General features: G+C 36.4%; 1 protein-coding gene and 1 pseudogene across 1 annotated transcript in view; one reads left to right on the forward strand and one right to left on the reverse strand.

Annotated features, from left to right (window-relative positions):
* The first annotated feature begins 3,440 nt into the window (after positions 1-3,440).
* LOC134734613 (cytochrome c oxidase subunit 6A1, mitochondrial-like) lies at positions 3,441-3,845 on the forward strand (annotated as a pseudogene).
* Positions 3,846-5,430: 1,585 nt separating this feature from the next.
* The window catches only part of LOC134733682 (putative uncharacterized protein encoded by LINC00596), a 298,002-nt gene continuing 281,729 nt past the window's right edge, over positions 5,431-21,703 (reverse strand). Inside the window, exon 3 of the mRNA XM_063624179.1 lies at positions 5,431-5,974. Coding sequence (XP_063480249.1) covers positions 5,712-5,974 — 263 coding nt within the window. The 3' untranslated portion in view covers positions 5,431-5,711. The remainder of the gene's footprint in view (positions 5,975-21,703) is intronic.

The following is a 21,703-nucleotide window of genomic DNA, read 5'->3' on the forward strand; positions in this document are numbered from 1 at the left end:
GTTTAAGAGCTGATACAGGTATTCTGGTGATGCTACTGTGCTGCTTTAGTTACCCTGAACACATTATGTTTTCCTGTATTAACGGTATGTTATATAGACCATTTATATATATTAACATATTAATACTGTGTTTTGATAAAAAGGTTACTCTACACTATATTTTTTTTTTTTTTTTTTGGAGAGGAAAAATACCAGAAGCAGTTAAGAGACCAGCAAGTGGTCTCTTAACACACATATATATATATATATCATTAATATATATATAAATGGTACATATATTAATATATATTAATTATATATATATATTAACATATATATGTTTATATATATATATACCATTTATATATATATATATAGAGAGAGAGAGAGAGAGATGGTGCAGTGGTGCGATCTCAGCTCGCTGTAACCCCTGCCTCCGGGGTTCAAGTGATTCTCCTGCCTCAGTCTTCCGAGTAGCTGGGACTACAGACGCGCACCACCACACCCAGCTAATTTTTGTATTTTTAGTAGAGACAGGATTTCACCATGTTGTCCAGGATGGTATGTTATATTTTTTACTGCTAAGTACTTACATGTGAATAAGCTTAAGAAAATAATTACTTATTGGTAGGATTTAAATTCAGAGTCAAGAATAATGGTGATGCCAAACAACCACAGATTATCCACATGGGTGGCTGAGATAGTGATGCCTTTGCTTTCTGATGGCTCAGTGCACACATACTTTATTTAATGCAAGAAATTACTTCAGGAATTGAATAGAATTTCCTTCAGCCAATGTATATAAGGTGTGCATGAAACATAAATGAAGTTCACGTTTAGACTTGAGTCTCAACCCTGAGACTTCTCATTGTGAATATGCTAATATTCTGAAATCTGAAAATTACTGAAATCTAAAACAGTTCTGGCTCCAAGCATTTTGGATAAAGGATACTCAACCTGTATGTGTGTGTTTATATATATATATATATATAAAGGTCTTCAGCACAGTCAAGAGCTCTTGAGCTCATGCATAACACTGCTACTTCAGCTTGCTGGAGACTATCTCCACGAAGGCTGAGTGGAGAGGGAAGGGACCACTTGGAGTGGTGTTAGATCCACTGAGCAAATAGCAAAAACAATAACCAGTTTGCAGTGTTTTGTATGATTTCCTCTTACAGAAGATATTTGAATTGCTACTGACAGCCATTTTAGAAGGTATATTAGGAATTATTTGGACTTGCTCCTTTAGCCAACTCATCTGTAATTCTTACCTGATTTTATGAAAAATATATAATAAGATATTTCTAACAAATCAAGTATAAATAAACATCAGTGTCAGTGGCTACTCCACTATAACAAATCAATGAAAATATCAAAGAGTGCAAAATTGAGTATTCACTAAACATAATTTCATGTATGTGAACAAGATAAAAATGCAAATACAAAGTTATTCTTTGGTTTAAAACTTACTTGGATGTTGATTAAATGTAATATTTTTCTCATTTCAGTCAACAAAAAATGATATCACACTTTTTAACACAGAGGAATCGTTCATAAAAATGATAATATACACTTCTATATTAAACTCTGGACATAATATCCGAAAATCAAATTCTTTTTAAAAATTTAGTAAAAGAGGGCTGGGCACGGTGGCTCACGCCTGTAATCGCAGCACTTTGAGAGGCCGAGGCGAGCGGATCATGAGATCAGGAGATTGAGACCATCTTGGCTAACATGGTGAAACTGTCTCTACTAAAAACACACACACACACACACACACAAAATTAGCCGGGCATGGTGGCAGGCGCCTGTAGTCCCAGCTACTTGGGAGGCTGAGGCAGGAGAATGGCGTGAACCCGGGAGGCGGAGCTTGCAGTGAGCCGAGATGGAGCCACTGCACTTCAGCCTGGGCAACAGAGCAAGACTCCCTCTCAAAAAAAAAAAAAAGAAAATTAGTGAAAGAGTTACTTTAAAAATTTTACAATTATCGTGCTACATTCCAAGAAATAAAATATTTAAGATAAAGTAGTATTCTAATAGTCTTTAAGGTTTCTTTCTATAAATGGTATCAAATATACTGAGTATAAGACAAATAGAATATTTAAAAATTTATGGTAATGCCTAGTAATTTCAGTTAGAACCAAATCAGAGTTATATAAAGATATATTCATACATATAATGACATACATTTATTTTATATCTTCCTATAGCAGCCATTTGTATATAACAAACAACACATAATAGTTACACATTCATATATACTATAAATAAACAACTGTACATGAGAACTAAGTAGAGTGAACGATAGAGGAGAGTGAATATTACAGATAACTGTTAAGATAAGTGAGTCTCTACTAAAAAAGTAAAACAATTAGCCAGGCGTGGTGGCAGCCACCTGTAGTCCAGGCTACTCGGGAGGCTGAAGCAGGAGAATGATGTGAACCCAGGAGGTGGAGCTTGCAGTGAACCGAGATCGTACCACTGCACTCCAGCCTGGGCAACAGAGCGAGACTCTGTCTCAAAAAAAAAAAAAAAAAAAAAAAGATAAGTGAACACATACACATTAATTCCTAATAAGAGAAATGTAAACATTTTACTTGTTATTATTTTTTTCTTCCAGAATTGATTTATTTTCAATTTAATAATACAGAGTATTCCTTCTTTATATTTAAAATAAAATATTTAAACTCAAGTGGTATTCGGATCATCTATAGGATAAAACAAACAAACAAACAAAAACACAGCCTGTAGTAAGTAGCTCCACATCATCCTTATAAATTTTTATCAACTCTACCAACTCTTTAAAACTAACATGGTATGGGCAAAAGCTGGTAATAAAAATTAAAAAAAAAAAATTTGCTTTTTTTTCTTTTTTTTGAGACAGAGTCTTGCTCTGCCACCCAGGCTGGAGTGCAGTGGTGCCATCTCGGCTCGCTGCAAGCTCCGCCTCCCGGGTTCACGCCATTCTCCTGCTTCAGCCTCCCGAGTAGCTGGGACTACAGGTGCCCGCCACCACGCCCGGCTAATTTTTTGTATTTTTAGTAGAGACGGGGTTTCACCATGGTCTTGATCTCCTGACCTCATGAGCCTCCCGCCTCGGCCTCCCAAAGTGCTGGGATTACAGGCGTGAGCCACCGTGCCCGGCCCCAAAAATCTGCTTTTTGTTAAAGCTTTTTTTTTCCTCTTCAGAACTTAGTTCTGAAAAGCATGAATACCAAAAATAAATAAATAATACTGTTTTTGTTTTTGAACTTCCTTTTTTCACTGTAGTTCACTACAGTTTGTGCCACATCAGTTTCAAAGCATCAGCTATCGCAATGGGGCAACTCTGGTTCAATGGGTTGTTATGCAGCTCTTTCTAGTGTGTTTTTTTCTTATCCATTTTATAAATACATACTGATAGAAACTATTGGGTAGAGATTTAAAATAGTACTTTAACAGTTGCAGAGTCCAGGTCGAAAATGGAGGCAGCTGCGGTGTCCCGGGTTTCTTGGCTACTAGGTCGGTCTGGCCCACAGCTGGGGTGGCCTATGTCGAGCGGCGCCCATGGCGAGGAGGGCTCAGCTCCCATGTGGAAGGCCCTCACCTACTTCGTCGTGCTCCCCGGAGTAGCATACAGCATGCTGAATGTGTTCCTGAAGTCGCACCACGGAGAGCACTAGAGACCCGAGTTCATTCCCTACCCCGACCTTCACATCAGGACCAAGCCGTTTCCCTGGGGAGATGGTAACCCTACTCTATTCCATAACTCTCATGTGAATCCACTTCCAACTGGCCATGAAGATGAATAAAGACAATCCAGGCCACTACCTGGGCGCCGGGGACCACAGCACTGGTTTGGACCATCGCTTTGCACGCGGACCAGAAAAAGTGTACGAGACCTTAAGCTCACCTTCCTTACTTGTATCAGATGGTATACTGATCTTCCATCCCTTTGCTTGTGGCAGGAGATGGCTTAAATAAATCACTTAAACTCAAAAAATAAAACAAAACAAAAAACACAGTTACGATTAGAATGTCACGTACCTGCTTTACTTATACATCTAAAGTATATTTTTCAAACCTTTTATTGGTATTTTTACTTGACTTTGGCCATATAGACAACCACTCCAACTTTTCTGCAGGATTATTTCATTCTTAAATATAATTCATAATATGAGGCATAATGAAGTCCACCAATTCCAAAAATTATCTGATTGTTTCACTTAGTGGCAATTGTGAAACTGTTTAAAGGGAAGAGCTTTGTTAATATTAAGTTTAAGAAAATCAGTTATAAAAGAGAAGTTTAAAGAGAAGAATCCACTATTTCCATTATTTGAATAATTTCTTTATTCAACTGTTTTTTCATTAAAGCTTCACAAACTGCTAACAGATTTATGGCAGCATCTGAATAATTTCAAGTTTCACAAATATCACTCAATTGTGACACTAGCTCTCCAAATAATAGAATGTTATATTTCTCTTGATCTTTAAGAAATAGATGTGTTCATAAAATGCAGATAGGCAATACAAAAAATAATTTTAAAAATATTGTTATCTGCAATGCTAATAATAAATAAACAGTAGAATACCTGACATTGTAGTCAGAAAAACAAACTCTTCATTTCGGTAATGCATGAATAAATGTGTGATGGCCTAGAAAATGGTTAGGCGAAATACATATTTTCTATGGATTTTCAAAAGGGCTTCTAAAACATTAAGCCACTAATTCCAGAATATAAATAACAGCTGTAAGAATTTGTTTCATGTGTCATATTTAATTGAAAACAATGTGAAATAAAGGTTAAAGAATACATTTATATTAACAGTCTTTAGAAATAAAAGCAAGTCAGCCAGGTGCTCTGGCTCACACCTGTAATCCCAGCACTTTGGGAGGCCAAGGCAGGCGGATCACTTGAGGTCAGGAGTTTCAGCCTGGCCAGCATGGTGAAACCCTGTGTCTACTAAAAATACAAGAATTAGCTGGGCATGGTGGTATGCACCTGTAATCCCAGCTACTCTGGAGGCTGAGGCAGGAGAATCTCTTGAACCCAGTAGGCAGAGGTTGCAGTGAGCTGAAATCACGCCACTGCATTCTAGCTTGGGCAACAGAATGAGACACCATCTCAAAAATAAAGAAAGAAATAAAAGCAAGTTTATTTGTTTAGAACTAATCCACTTTTAATTACTTCTAAAATTTAATATACACATAAATATAATAAATGTTGATGTTATTTTGCCACCAATAAATATACAATAATCATTTTCATAATGAATTAAGTAAACTAAGTGAAAACTAAATAAGTTTTCTTAGCATAAAAATCACTGTCATTTAGAAATAAAAGCATTTTATACAAAGAGTATGTAAATTGTGTTTCAAGTGTTATCTTTTGTTGTAAAATACTTATTTGGGATTGCTATAAAATAAATGATTGCAGATATAAAGAAAAACATGCTGAAAAATATCAATTCCTTGAAAAATCAACTTTTATTGAAAGAAAGGTAGAGGACATTGTTATGCTGATAATAAAGATAATAGATTTAGTCTCCAAATTCACAGTATCATTTGTACAGAAATTAATGGCTGGATTACTTTAATAGGGCAGGGTAAATAATAGTCTATATTCATTGATGGTGTGAGAAAATGGAAGGCAGGAAGGACACACAATTTACACTCATTACTGTCACTAAAAGAACCAGCATTACCTAGTTCATCACTTTAAAAATAACCGTGTTGGGCCAGGCACAGTGGCTCACGCCTGTAATCCCAGCACTTTGGGAGGCTGAGGCAGGTGGATCACAAGGTTAGGAGTTCGAGACCAGCGTGACCAACATGGTGAAACCCCATCTCTACTAAAAATACAAAAATTAGCCAGGTGTGGCAGCACATGTCTGTAATCCCAGCTACTTAGGAGGCCGAGGCAGGAGAATCGCTTGAATCCAGGAGGCGGAGGTTGCAGTGAGCTGAGATCTTGCCACTGCACTCCAGCCTGGGTGGCAGAGTGAGCCTCCGTCTCTAAATAAATAAATAAATAAATAACTGTGTTATTATTATATTTTTGCTACACTGTGATATAATGATACTCACATATGCAATCTGTGCATTAATGTACCTTTTTCCTGCTTGTGGAAGGCAGTTGTACATGAAATCCAAGAATGACAGCACTGCTTCTCTGGGGCACTTCTCTGTTAAAGCTTTTTATACAAGCAAAACGTTGTGCGTGTTGAAATATCTGTTGGCCACTTTTGCAGCCAAAATTTCTGTATTTGTGATTTGAATGTGGAAATATCCACAGTCACTCTCAAAAGGATTTATTTAATCCATGTCCTGATATCATTAGCACTGACAGGGTTTAGGGTAACACTCAGGGAGATAAACACTTTTGATATATTTCTTCAAAGAATGTGTTCTGTCAGTGAATGTGTCCAAAAGCATCAGGGCATATAAACATTCCTCAAGTGGGTTTACTTATCAAGTATAAAATGACTGGGCCAGGAGAGTACTAGGGTTTTGACAGCTTATGGTTTGAAATTGAGCATGACCCTTTGTACTCTTAAAGAGAATTTGTCTATTTTTAGCTCTCTTGATTCAAAAGGAAGCAGTCAATGGAAGTATTGCAAAGTAAGGGCATTACAATTATAATTATAAAAATCAATTTTAAATCAAGATCCCAGCACTGCAAAAAACACCTTGGAATAAGGCTCTGATCAATTGCCTTCTTTTCTCACGATTTTTCAGGCACAGCTATAGGAGAAGTCTGAAGATGAATCAAGTGACAAGAAGTTTGAAACAGCTTGCTAATTTATTTTCTGAGCCATATTTCTTGGCTAAGTGAGTATGAATTTCATTACTTCCATGAACATGCTAATCATAAAACTACCTATTATCCTTTAACTAAAGGGTCAATGGTTTTAGGTTTTGGAAGTAAACTGTTACACTGTTTAAAAATACTCTTCTCTGAGGAAAAATAGTATTTATGGCATATTAAACCATGACTAAATCTGTTCTTGAGGAACTTTTCTAGAGAATTAAATGTTAATATTTTGTGATAAAACTCCTACGAGATAATTTGAAATAGGTATCTTTAAGAAAACGAAGCTTTTATCAGCAGATTTTTCCCTCTTCCTGATGCAATGTAGTGCATTTGATTAGGTAAGTTCACATTGACAAAGCTAAGATAATTAATACAAATAAGTAACTTGTACAATGATAAATGTTCTTTTTTTTAAAAAAAAGACTTTTATTGAAGCAGAATGAACTGCCGAAGTATAATCCTCATAAAATTAAGCAAATATCACAAGTAATGATTGAAGTTTCAAAAAGTCTCTCCATGTGTGCAAACAACATAGCTTAGCTGATCATTATTTTGTTCTTTATTTTATTCAAATTCTATATATTGGATTTTTAAACAAACAGACAACCTAAATTCATGGTAGCTCTTCAATTAAGACTGAATGAATAAATGTAAGCCATCAGGAGAACAAAATACTAATTTTTATCCTACTGCTTGTAAGCTTAAAATTAAAGGACCATAGATAGGGATCTTATCCTCTTCCGATTTTTTATCTATTAAATTTGGTAAGATAAATTTCACTTGCAGGTCCACAGGTCAGAGTCCTAGCTCATAATGGGTGTCTTACATATTTACTATTATACACATGCATATTTATCTCACAAGTGAAAAATCAAACCTTCTCACCTTTTAAAACATTGTGTTTAATTTATTAATGGTGATTAACATTTTTATCTCACTCAATATGTCCTAATTGTCCCTGAAAAGAATATAATCTCTAGTAATGTTTCCCTTTGTCATTGTAATTAGATAGTGACTTTTACCCTCCAACTAATTTGGGCAAAGCTCTCTTCCTTCAGTCAATGAAAAGACAGTAAGAGTGAAGATGAACCCAGTACCTCAGTTGGAAATGCAGAAATCACCCATCTTTCTGCGTCACTCACACTAGGAGCTGTAGACTGGAGCTGTAAAAAGCTTATCCACCATGATCAAGTGGGCTTCATCCCTGGGATGCAGGGCTGGTTCAACATACGCAAATCAGTAAACGTAATCCAGCATATAAACAGAACCAAAGACAAAACCACATGATTATCTCAATAGATGCAGAAAAGACCTTTGACAAAATTCAACAGCCCTTCATGCTAAAAACGCTCAATAAATTAGGTATTGATGGGACGTATCTCAAAATAATAAGAGCTATCTATGACAAACCCACAGCCAATATCATACTGAATGGGCAAAAACTGGAAGCATTCCCTTTGAAAACTGGCACAAGACAGGGATGCCCTCTCTCACCACTCCTATTCAACATAGTGCTGGAAGTTCTGGCCAGGGCAATTAGGCAGGAGAAAGAAATAAAGGGTATTCAGTTAGGAAGAGAGGACGTCAAATTGTCCCTGTATGCAGATGACATGATTGTATATTTAGAAAACCCCATCGTCTCAGCCCAAAATCTCCTTAAGCTGATAAGTAACTTCAGCAGTCTCAGGATACAAAATCAATGTGCAAAAATCACAAGCATTCTTGTACACCAATCACAGACAGAGAGCCAAATCATGAGTGAACTCCCACTCATAATTGCTTCAAAGAGAATAAAATACCTAGGAATCCAACTTACAAGAGATGTGAAGGAACTCTTCAAGGAGAACTACAAACCACTGCTCAACGAAATAAAAGAGGATACAAACAAATGGAAGAACATTCCATGCTCATGGGTTGGAAGAATCAATATTGTGAAAATGCCCATACTGCCCAAGGTAATTTATAGATTCAATGCCATCCTCATCAAGCTGCCAATGACTTTCTTCACAGAATTGGAAAAAACTACTTAAAGTTCATATGGAACCAAAAAAGAGCCCGCATTGCCAAGTCAATCCTAAGCTGAAAGAATAAAGCTGGAGGCATCACTCTACCTGACTTCAAACTATACTACAATGCTACAGTAATCAAAACAGCATGGTACTGGTACCAAAACAGAGATACAGATCAATGGAACAGAACAGAGCCCTCAGAAATAACACCATACATCTACAACCATCTGATCTTTGACAAACCTGACAAAAACAAGAAATGGGGAAAGGATTCCCTATTTAACAAATGGTGCTGGGAAAACTGGCTAGCCATATGTAGAAAGCTGAAACTGGATCCCTTCCTTACACCTTATACAAAAACTAATTCAAGATGGATTAAAGACTTACATGTTTGACCTAAAACCATAAAAACCCTAGAAGAAAACCTAGGCAATAGCATTCAGGACATAGGCATGGGCAAGGACTTCATGTCTAAAACACCAAAAGCAATGGCAACAAAAGCCAAAATTGGCAAATGGGGTCTAATTAAACTAAAGAGCTTCTGCACAGCAAAAGAAACTACCATCAGAGTGAACAGGCAACCTACAGAATGGGAGAAAATTTTTGCAATCTACTCATCTGACAAAGGGCTAATATCCAGAATCTACAAAGAACTCGAAGAAATTTACAAGAAAAAAACAAACAACCCCATCAAAAAGTGGGCAAAGGATATGAACAGATACTTGTCAAAAGAAGACATTTCTGCCGCCAACAGACACATGAAAAAATGCTCATCATCACTGGCCATCAGAGAAATGCAAATCAAAACCACAGTGAGATACCATCTCACACCAGTTAGAATGGTGATCATTAAAAAGTTAGGAAACAACAGGTGCTGGAGAGGATGTGGAGAAATAGGAACACTTTTACACTGTTGGTGGGACTGTAAACTAGTTCAACCATTGTGGAAGTCAGTGTGGCGATTCCTCAAGGATCTAGAACTAGAAATACCATTTGACCCAGCCATCCCATTACTGGGTATATACCCAAAGGATTATAAATCACGCTGCTATAAAGACACATGCACACACATATTTACTGCAGCACTATTCACAATAGCAAAGACTCGGAACCAACCCAAATGTCCATCGATGATAGACTGGATTAAGAAAATGTGGCACATATATACTATGGAATACTACGAAGCCATAAAAAATGGTGAGTTCATGTTCTTTGTAGGGACATAGATGAAGCTGGAAACCATCATTCTCAGCAAACTATTGCAAGGACAAAAAACCAAACACCGCATGTTCTCACTCATAGGTAGGAATTGAACAATGTGAACACTTGGACACAGGAAGGGGAACATCACATACCCGGGCCAGTTGTGGGTGGGGGGATGGGGGAGGGATAGCATTAGGAGAAATACCTAATGTAAATGATGAGTTAATGGGTGCAGCACACCAACATGGCACATGTATACGTATGTAACAAACCTGTATGTTGTGCACATATACCCTAGAACTTAAAGTATAATTAAAAAAAAGAAAAGTTTTAGGGTTTGCATTAAATAACCAGGAATAAGAGTTATAAAAGAAAAAAAGAGTGAAGAGTGATGTAGCCAAATCTTTCAATTGCTTTTATTATAGTATGTACGTTACCCTAAAAATTTCATTGCCCACCAAACATTGAAAACCAGCTATTTCTCTTTCACGTACAATTTAAAGAAGAAACCACAAATATTCACACAAACTAAGTAAACATTTATCGTGATCTGACCCTAAATATTTAAATTGGCATCAGGATCTGGGTTCTATTTCTAATCATAGTTTTGACGTTATTATGTGCTATCAACTTTTTATGATAATGAGACTGTATTAGATGATTCCTGGAATCAACTGTAGGATATTCCCTGAGGATGGGTAAGGTCGCTGAGCAGCTCCCTTTTGAGCATGATTGTTTTTATAAATGTGTTTAATTTAGTACATTGTCTAAGTAGAATATTGAGATAGAAAAAAATTAATATTTTTACAATATTTCTAAATTTCCCAAAGAAAAATGAAAAAGTTAGAGTATTAAAGGTTTCCTTTATCTTATCTTCAGCATCATTTGGACAGCATGGATTTCATAGTGATAATATTACTTCTAGCCAGTCATCTCTAATCATGAAGATGGTCACTTATGGAAGAAAATAACCATTTAAACACTAGTAATATACACATACAGTAGAAAAAATACCCAAAATTGCCCAAAGTCAATTTAATTCTGCAAATCCTATGTTTATGACCTCCAAGGAACACGTGTGAGCTTACAGAACATATGTCAAATATATTAAATTAATGTATAATATTGATCATTCCTCTTGCTTCCTTTTAATGGACAATGTTTTAAAAAATTACTAGTTTTTCTAATTTACTGTATGTTATCCAGGAAAAGAGTCAAAGCTTTAACTTCATTTTGAAAGAGAAAACACCTTATGATGAGGAGCAGATTGGAAAAGGTTATTTTTCCTAAGGCAAGATAACAAAAGTTTAATGTCTATCAAATTATTTGGAGGGAATGAGAGTTTCTCTAAGAATTTGATAATCAAGATCCCTAACATTTATCTTTTTCCTTTTCTAGCAGCCCTGCCTCGAAAGGAAGATGAAAATGCTCATAAGAAATGTAAGTGATCTTTATTGGTCTGTGACTTTTGTATAACCATACTCTCTGGTGTGTGACTGCACTAAGCATTTCTTGTCAAAACAGGTAAGAGAATTGAACACTTGTCTGAACGAACCTGTGTCTGAAGGAAACTGTGTGTGTGTGTGTGTGTGTGTATGTGTGTGTGTCGGCACATGCATGCATGTGTCCACATGCACATCTGTTCAGAAAGGTAAGGCATTTGAAGGAAAAGTGGATAACTCAGGAAAGAAAACTTAGGAAAGAAAAAGGTAATTGTTGTGCATTTTTTTTGCATTTTGAGAAAAATCAAAGTTGTATAGTTTACCTAGATCATTCATAATGCATAATCATCCTTCCTTAATTTTCCTTCAGATATTCTATTAATTTTTCCTCAAAATAATTTTTCCTCAAAGAAACATGGTTATCAAGTTGGGAATAAATTGAAAAATAGTTTCCAATCTGTAAAGACTTTCTCACATGTGATAGAACACATTGCTGAAGAGAGATAGTTCTTCAATCTGTCATGGAAATGAATGAAATTTTATCTCCGATCGTGCAAAAACACCCCATGAGAATACAGGATACATTTGAGAAGGGGAGTAAGACCCTTCCCTTTACCTGAGCCATAATCTTTTTGAAAAGTAGATCGCTTAAAATATAGTCATTAAAATCTTTCTATAAATTACACGTTTTACTCAGAAAAAGAAACAGGATAGAGGAAGATGTATTTTAATGATAGATTCATTTCCCTGTAGAAAACTACTTAAACATAGTAATAAAAGCTGGGAAATTATTTCATCCAAAAAGCTGGGAAATTATTTCATCCATATTTCCTTTAACCTTTCAGGGCATCTACTCAAGTTTGTTCAGGGAGAGTCATTTTACACATACATAAGCAGACACTGTCAAATTTAAAATAAAAGATGAAAGGGAAAATCAACTTGAACATCATCAATACTCCCTGCTGTAAAATCCTACTCAATTTATGTTTTTTTCTTAGTTCACAGAAATGTTTCATATAAAATATAAAAAAAGACAACCTCGCCCTGTGCTTCCACCTGATGGTTGTTCTTTCACATCGATCTCACCTGCTTGTTTCATCCCAGGAGCTGTGGGATCAGACCCCAGCACACATTGTCAGCAGCAGCTGCCTCTCAGCCGGATATGCCTAAGAGGAAGTAGTCGGGTGTTTTTGAGCCTAGAGGGGGCTAGTTTGCCCTGGTTCAAAAATTAAGTTCTATAGAGAAGCTGACACCAGCTCTCTATAAAATGCCCTATCTGGCAGCCATCTTGAAGGTGAAAAAGTTTTCCTAGGGAACCTATTTTCTGAGGAAATGAGACCTACATCGACCCCATAAAGAAATGGTAACATGCTGAAGTTAGTTCACATTTGATATTTGATCTTTTCATTTTTGGGGGGAGTGGTTGCTTTGGAAAATCAGAGGAGAGTCACATACCCCAGTCTGATTGGTGGGAGAGGATCCAAAGGCTTCCTGGAGGAGGTGATACCTGAACAGCCTAAAGAACAAGGAGCTTTTGTGTCCATCTTTTCATTCTTAGCAGAGCACTCCTTGAGGAAAGAGGTTAATCATAGCTCATATCTAATCAAATAATTTATTCTTACACATGTTTATTGAGCTCTTTGCTAGGAGAAAAACACTCCCAGAAGCAGCTTGGGAACTAGGGAGTGGCAGTCAGGAGGGAGAGAAGTGGGTAAGGGAAATATGAGAGGAAATCAAGGATGAATCTCATATTTCTAGTTTAGGCGAATGGGTGGATAGTGGATCAGGGCAGCCACATGCAGTTGTGCAGGTTGCAGACTCACAGATGCAGAAGGAGGGGTAAATTCTATGCAGAAGAGCCTTATTCTTGATCCCACAGTACCACCACTTAATATATGATGTTGGAATGGACTACAATTGAGAAAATTGTTTTGATTTCTTAAAAGCAATCCTGTTCTTTCTTGAGTAAACCAAGAAATCTACTTGGCTGCTATATACATTTGGCTCCTTAATTTTCAAACATCAAAAATCTCTACTGTGAATCATTTATGTCTTCTCCCTATCTCTTCGGTCTTTAGAATATTTTGACACCTCTACCAGAGGAGATTTTAGGATTTCCTGCTTAAAGAAAGCTTGAAAATTAGGTATGAAACTGAATTATCAGTTATTAATATTGTTAATTAACAGTGGGGTTATTGATAGAGTTGTATCAAGAATACCCATTATTAAATTCATAAACAAGATTGCCATTAGTTTTTACAATTATTTCAAGCTACAATTTGATCATCTTATAATAGTGGTAATGCCCTTATTCTCTTCTTTTCTGAGATAGAGTCTCGTTCTGTTGCCCAGGCTGAAGTGCAGTGGCGCCACCTCAGCTAACTGCAACCTCCACTTCCAAGATTCAAGCAATTCTCCTACCTCAGCCACCCAAGTAGCTAGCACTACAGGCGTAAGCCACCCCACGCCTGGTTAATTTTTTTGCATTTTTAGCAGAGACGAGGTTTCGCCATGTTGCCGAGGCTGGTCTTGAACTCCTGAGCTCAGGCAATCTGACTGCCTTGGCCTCCCAAAGTGCTAGTATTACAGACCTCAGCCACCATGCCCAACCAGATATTTGATATTTAGGCTACACTTCTTCTGGTGCTTTCTAGAAAATATTACATGGTCTTTAGCAGAGAAAGAGAATTGATTAAAGGTCATCAGCTTCTAAAGGCTATTACTTCAACGGATGCGTATAAGCCTAAACAATAACAAACACTCTATATTTTTACCAAAAGCAACTTTATCCACATGTCTAAAGCAAATAAAATTTGTGCCAGATGAAAAGCTCTGAATGTTAATTTTAATGTTTGCCGTCCTCCTTAGACAAGGTTAGTATAAGTAGAAATGGAGTGCAAAAATATTCAGTAAATGGCATGCTTATTAGCAAGACAATATGGTTTTCATGCATTTCTAGTTAAGAGCAAGCATGGGGGTGGGGCAGAATGAGGAGGCACAGATTTAGATTTAAATGTTTTTGTTATAAAGTCCAAAGTCACTTTCTTTAGGCATGCAAGCTGTGGATAGCTTCAGTCTCCGCATGCAGGCTGTGGATAGCTCCCTACAGAGTCTTCTTTATTTTCATAAAGATCAACTCACTATCGTGTGCACCAAATAACTTTGCATTTGATAAGTGCTCAGTAATTTGTTGATACATATGGTCCAGAATGTAAATCCCAAACTAAGGGCTAAATATTGTCACAAATACACAGATTGGTAGAAAAATCTGATTATGACTAAATTTACTGGAATTATATTTGGCTAAGTGAAATAAATGTCTGCATTCAAAAAAAATTTAAAAGGCGTTGTTCTGAATGAAACAGAAATGTATTCCTCTCCTTTATAAGGTTCTGGAACTTGGTAGTCTAGGACCAGTATGGCGGCTCTATTCTATCAAGTCCTCAGGAATTTAGGATTCCTTCAAATTCATTCATTCGTCATCTTTTGGGTGCGTCCTTCCTGCTCATGCTCCAAGTTAGTATCCATACAGGCTGCATATGAAAAGAGAGAGAAATTTTTTTTCTCAAGAGACCAAAGGGCACAGGCTGGCTTACTCGCAAGAGAGCTTTCTGGAAGTGTCCCCAGAGCATCCTCATTTAAAACACCCCGTTTAAGTCATCAGTCACTTGACCATATCTAGGAGCCAACTGCCAAGGATTTTTTAGTACAATCCTAATGGAAGGAGGGGGAACAGGTATTGGAGGATTAGAGTTCTTGGAGAATCACCAAGGTGATTCCATCGAATTGATGAAGTAAAATGCTTTATTGAAATGATGTTTTTCACTACAAAGTGTTCTCTATTTCTTTTCTCAACTGAGAGAAGACTATAAGAAAACAACATGCCGGGCGCGGTGGCTCACGCCTGTAATCCCAGCACTTTGGGAAGCCGAGGCGGGCGGATCACGAGGTCAGGAGATCGAGACCATGGTGAAACCCCGTCTCTACTAAAAATACAAAAAATTAGCCGGGCGTGGTGGCGGGCGCCTGTAGTCCCAGCTACTCGGAGAGGCTGAGGCAGGAGAATGGCGTGAACCCGGGAGGCGGAGCTTGCGGTGAGCCAAGATCGCGCCACTGCACTTCCAGCCTGGGCAACAGAGCGAGACTCCGTCTCAAAAAAAAAGAAAAGAAAAGAAAAGAAAAGAAAGCAACACAGTGGGCATGCAAGCAGAGTTCACAAGTAGGAATTTAAAAGAAGATTTAAAATCTTAACACCCTGAAATCCTCTGAACACAAGGTAAGGCGTGGAGCTGAGGGAGAGGAGAAAGATATGAGGGAAGAGCAGTAAATGGGCGTTTCAACCAATCACATGTCCTCATCTTGCACAGTGTTCACTGGGGTGCATGTGAAGAGTTCTGGTTTGTAGACAAAAATCTTTTTTCAAAAAGAAATATCTTGACTTTGAAAGTGTTTGAATCCATTTTAGAAATATACTTTAAGTCTTAGGCCAGGTGCCGTGGTACACGCCTGTAATCTTAGCACTTTAGGAGGACGAGGCTGGCAGATCACCTGAGGTCAGAAGTTCGGGACCAGCCTGGCCAACATGATGAAATCCTGTCTCTACTAAAAGCACAAAAATTAGCCAGGCCTGGTGGCACACGCCTGCAATCCCAACTACTCAGGAGGCTGAGGCAGGAGAATGGCTTGAACCTGGAAGGCAGAGGTTGCAGTGAGCCGAGATTGCAGCAGTGCACTCTTGCCTGGGTGACAGAGCAATACTCCTTCTCAAAAAAAAAAAAAAATATATATATATATATATAATCTCATACAAAATTTATAACCTTTTGAATATCCTGTCCACTTACAGTTGCATAATTAATATTAATTCACTAATTATATTCTATTACTTTTGTGGAAAAAATATGTCTGAGCTCAATTTAAGGATTGAACATTTACCCTGTTATTTCTCTACCCACCCTGACCAAGACTTGTGGACTCTATTTGAAGTTTCCAGTTTATTCAAATATTTCCATTTTGTTCCAGTTTTAAGTTTCATGTTTTAATATCGTTTTAGAAAAAATGGAGTAGGCCTATATTTCAATATGTTAAATAGTATATTCAGCAGGGCACAACCACCGATACATTAGTCTGCAAAGTATATGGTTAGTATCATTAGGGAAAAAAAGTCAAAATCTGTCCTCACATTTCATGACAGCTGTAAACTAAATCACTTTGATCTTCATTTTCTTCACTTTGATTCTCACTGAGTATTTACATCCTCTTATGTTTAAATGACCCCATGAACCCATGAGAGTTTCAATAGCCAGTTAAAACACACAGTATGTTTTAAAAAACCAAACATACTTTTGTAAGTCTACTAAAAGCTGATAGCATTTCTCAGACTATAACCAGCATTAATTATCCTTCCTCTTTCTTGAGTAAAAAATTAGAAGAAAAGGAAAGGGCATAACCTTAGTCCATCTCTATAGTAAAGATTGCAACAACAATAAAACATAATGAAATGTGTTTTATTAACACGTGAAGGTTAAGATTTGAAGACTTCCCCAGATACCTCACATGGCTACAAATTTTGTTTATACTGATTATAAACAAAATCAATTTAGATACTGATATTTAGCTTGATATATATTTAAAATAATAATGTTTAAGATAGAAGTAGATGTAAACAAAGAAAAGTTATTTTATGCAAACTTTTAGTTGCAAATTCACCAATTCTTTACATTTTGTGACACTTGAAAGTGTCTCAGTTTGATTTGCTATTTAATCAAAACAATGAAAAGCCTTAAGTATAATTTGAATTGGTAACTAGTTAAATTTGGATACAAATCCTATGCTTCGTTGGGGTAAAATAATACAAGCATAACTCATGAATTAAGTAGCTACATAGCACTAAGACAATGTAAGTGAAATTTAGAGGCTAAAAAACAAAACAAAACAAAACAAAAAGGAGATCTTTCAGGAAATAAATAATCCAATGCCAATACTGCCATCATCTATCTATCTATGTGTCTATGTATCTATCTATCCTCATTTATCTATCTCTCTGTCATCTACCTATCTATTCAAAACCAGAAATTATTTGAGAGCTCATAAATATTTATGCAGTGGTTAAAGATTTTCTCAAAATTGAGAAAGAAATAAAAAGAGTAGTCTTTTTAGTATTGTGAATTAGATCATTCACAGAAAGGAACATATAGGTTTATCAGGTCACAACAAGATTATAACATTGATTTTAGTCAAAATATGTGTAACACAAGTATTATGAATTATATTTTTTAAAATGATAATATTCATAACAACTGCCCAAAAAAGACAAGGCAATAGTTGGATTAATTTGAGTTGAATGCTACTATGTAGGGATCTTGAAGAGTAATCTGCCCCAGATGATGTCCATGTTTGGTATCTACTGCTGCATAACAAACCACACTAAAATTAAGTGGTTTATAACAGCTATTTATTATCTGTTACGGCTCTTAGGTTGACTAACTCTGGATGGTGATTCTACTATTTTACATCATACTGGATAAGACAGCAGTCATCTGCAGGTTCAGTTATCCTGGAATATAAAGATGGTTCCTCACATGACTAGCAGTTGATGCTGGCTGTTGGGTGGAAACTCAGCCAGAACTTTGCCCAGTGTCAGTGGGTGGCATCTTAGTGTGACTTGAGCCTCTCACACCATGACTAGAAATGTCACAACAGTGAGTATTCCAAGGGATAGTCAAAAGCTGCCATCCTCACAGGGCTTGGGTTTGGAATTTAGAGAATGTCACTTGTGCTCATTCCATTGATCAAGTATGTCACTAAGCCACCCAGTTTCTAAGGCACAGAATTAGACTCCACCTATTGATGAGAAACTAGCAAGATCTCACTGCCAAAGTGTACATGGGATAGGAGTTATCACTGAAGACATTTTGGACAAATGTGATTGGTCATAAGAATGATTCAGAAAATTTAAGATATTACATGTACAATATCTTAAATTTTGTACATGTTGTCTTGCTCACATTGACTTGTTCTCTCCCTCAGTAGCTATGTGCACCAGAAAAAACAAAAAAAAAGAATACCCATTGAGGGTACTTGTATAGTAGCAATATTGCAAAAAGTTCAACTAATCTTTCTTAAGAAAAACAGGATTTTTATCCTGACCAAATTATGTCTTTCTCATTTGGCAAGTGGTACTAACCTGCCATTTCTTGTATTGAAATACAGGAACTGCATTAAAATAATAAAGATATTAGGTGTTTTTAAACTTTTTTCTTACTGTGTAATAATCCAGATAAGAAAATCTGCTTAAAACAAAAGAATGGCTTATTATAATTAGGTGAACCACCTTGAAAAAACCTTCCAAGAAGTCCCTTCATGCACCCCACCCAATCAGAGCTCCTTCTCTCCCTCAAATTTAACCACCACCTTGCCTTCGTTGTGATAATATTATCATTTCATTATGTTTAAATCACTCAGTACACATCCTTAGATACTACGGCTTAATCTTGTCTAGTTTTTAAACTTGGTTAGTTGGTTAAATCTTTTTAATCTGCAGGCTTCCCTTCCATCCCTTTTTTAACCTGTTGAAGAAGCTAGGTTCCTTGCTTATTGACTAATCACTTTTTTAAAAGTATTACAATCAGTTTATGCTCCATACCTATGTTCATTAATTCGATATGAATTTCAAATATTGATATTTTGATTCTATAATTTATGTTTTATATATTAAACTGAAATGATTATATAAAAAGACACTTTATCTCATCTACTAGTTTACTTAGTAATACAGTTTATATAAAAAAGACTTGATTCTCTCCCAAAAGGTTTGATATATTTACCGAGCTTTTAGATAATGAATTGATTTTCAGTTCATGGAAGGCAACTTCTAAGATGGCCCCCAATAATTCTGCCCTCGTTTAATCTGTGGGCTGGCCCAAATGATTCACTTTTAGTAAAAAGAATATGGCCAAGTATGGAGGCCATATTTGAGATTAGGTTACAAAAAGCCTGTGTCTTCTGTCATCATCACACTGTCTTGCTCTCTCCCTCACTAGCCACGATAGAAGTCAGCTACCATGCTATGAATTGCCCTATGGAGAAACTCATGTGGCAAAAACTGATGTCTTCAACCAACAACTAGTGGCTACCCAAGGCTTGTCAATAGCCACATGAGTAAAATTCAGAGCAGACTCTGTCCCAATGGAGCCTTGAACCTGTGAGATAAATAATTACTAAATGGGGGTGGTAATTTGTTACTTAATAATAAGTAACAAATATAATATCCAAAACTGAACTTGTGGATTTAAACTCGTCGATGGTTTTAATTTACTAACATGCTTTAGTTTATTGAAGCTCAGACTGCCTCATTTGGGAAAAATGGGGATCTTTGTTCGTGACTATTAGTTTTTGATAGTCCTGCTCATCACATTGACAAAATTTGTCCTATGCTAATTTTGTATGTCTCCTGACCCAGACTGGATTCAACCACTCTCTAAGAAGCCCGAATTTCCTTCATTCAATGGAAAAATGGCATTTCAAAAACACAATCAAGGTTATAAGTACAATTGACCTTAGAACAACACGGATTTGAATTGCATGTGTCTACTTACATGCAGATCTTTTTCAATACATAAAGTTGGTCATCTGTATCCAGGGTTCTGCGTCTACATCCACATACAGAAAGTTCAGTATTCGTGGGATGTGAAACCCGCATAGGAAGGGCATACTTTTCTACAGGCAGGTTCTGCAGATCCAGCTGCAGGACTTGAATATTCATGGAGTTGGTACACATGGGGGTCCTGGAACCAATACCCTGAGTATATGGAGTAACTACTGTATGGGTCATTGTTACTTAGTTGGTTATTGTTTTTAGGCCCTTTAGATTAGATATATGAAGATAAAATACCTCCTGAATTTACACTTGACATCCAATTAAAATTCTCGACTACAGGATTTTACTTTCTTTCTTCTATATTATATGTGTTTATTTTCTTCCACCTTGAGAATCTGGTTCTCAGGTACACAAGGTATAATATAATTTGATTATCCTAAAATTACTCAATTTCTTCATCATTTATTTAGTGACTGCTTATGACAAATACACAACACACAAACTTCAGAGTCTCTAAAGCCAAAATGCTTGGGTGGGAATCCTTGGGAAATATTCCACTGTCCTATCCTCAGTAGTACACTTATTTACAACATTTTCAAGGACAATCCATTATTTTAAAAATACATTCAAAGATAAGTATTTAAAAGACAATACTAAGATGAATATTCAAACTAAAATTTGGTAAAAGCTTAACAACATTTCTTTTTCAGAGAGTGAATTAAAATGCTTTGGTTTAAACCTTTTTGCCTGTATTTTTATGGACTCAGTGAAATGCAGACTTGTAGTCTTTACATAGTCACTTGCCTCTTATAATAACAAATGTTTAAAAATAGTAGCCTGCATTCTTTTTTTTTCTAGAAAGTGATTCTTATTTCCCCATATTATTGCTTGTATATGTATCTTTCCAAGCTAGATCTCAGCTTTATATTTCAAAGCAAATTATCCTAGCTTGTTACTGTCCAACCCATCTGTTGATCAATTAACATACCTAGAAAATTTTAGTAATGATAATAACAACAAATGAAATAAATACTATTTATCTTCTGAGCACATACTATCACTATGCCAAGCATTGTACCTTTATTATCACATTTAAACTATATGTGTTAGTCTGTTCTCATGCTGCTAATAAAGATATACTGGAAACTGGGTAATTTCTAAAGGAAAGAGGTTTAAATGACTCACAGTTCAGCATGGCTGGGGAGGCCCCAGGAAACTTACAATCATGGCAGAAGGGGAAGCAAACACATCCTTCTTCACGTGGCAGCAGCAAGGAGAAGAATGAGAGCCAAGCAAAGGGCAAAACCACTTATAAAACCATCAGATCTCGTGATAACTTACTAGCATGAGAATAGCATGAGGGAACCACCCCTATGTTTCAATTACTTCCCACTGAGTCCTTCCCACTACACATGGGGATTATGGGAATGATGAGATTTGGATGGGGACACAGCCAAATCATATCATTATATATACAGTCATTTCTTGTTATTTATGATCATTATATTCTATAAAGCCACTGTGAACACTAAATTAAAGAATGCTGAATCATTGCTCACAGATGAAATACAGGATTAGGTTCTGTGGAGCTCTTATCACAACATTTTTTAAATCAACCAATCATATATAACCTTCTTTTTTAAGTATTTCTGTTTAAAGACAACTTATTTAATATAA

This window comes from Symphalangus syndactylus, chromosome 12 (genome assembly GCF_028878055.3).
Source record: "Symphalangus syndactylus isolate Jambi chromosome 12, NHGRI_mSymSyn1-v2.1_pri, whole genome shotgun sequence".
Taxonomy (NCBI): Eukaryota; Metazoa; Chordata; class Mammalia; order Primates; family Hylobatidae; genus Symphalangus; species Symphalangus syndactylus.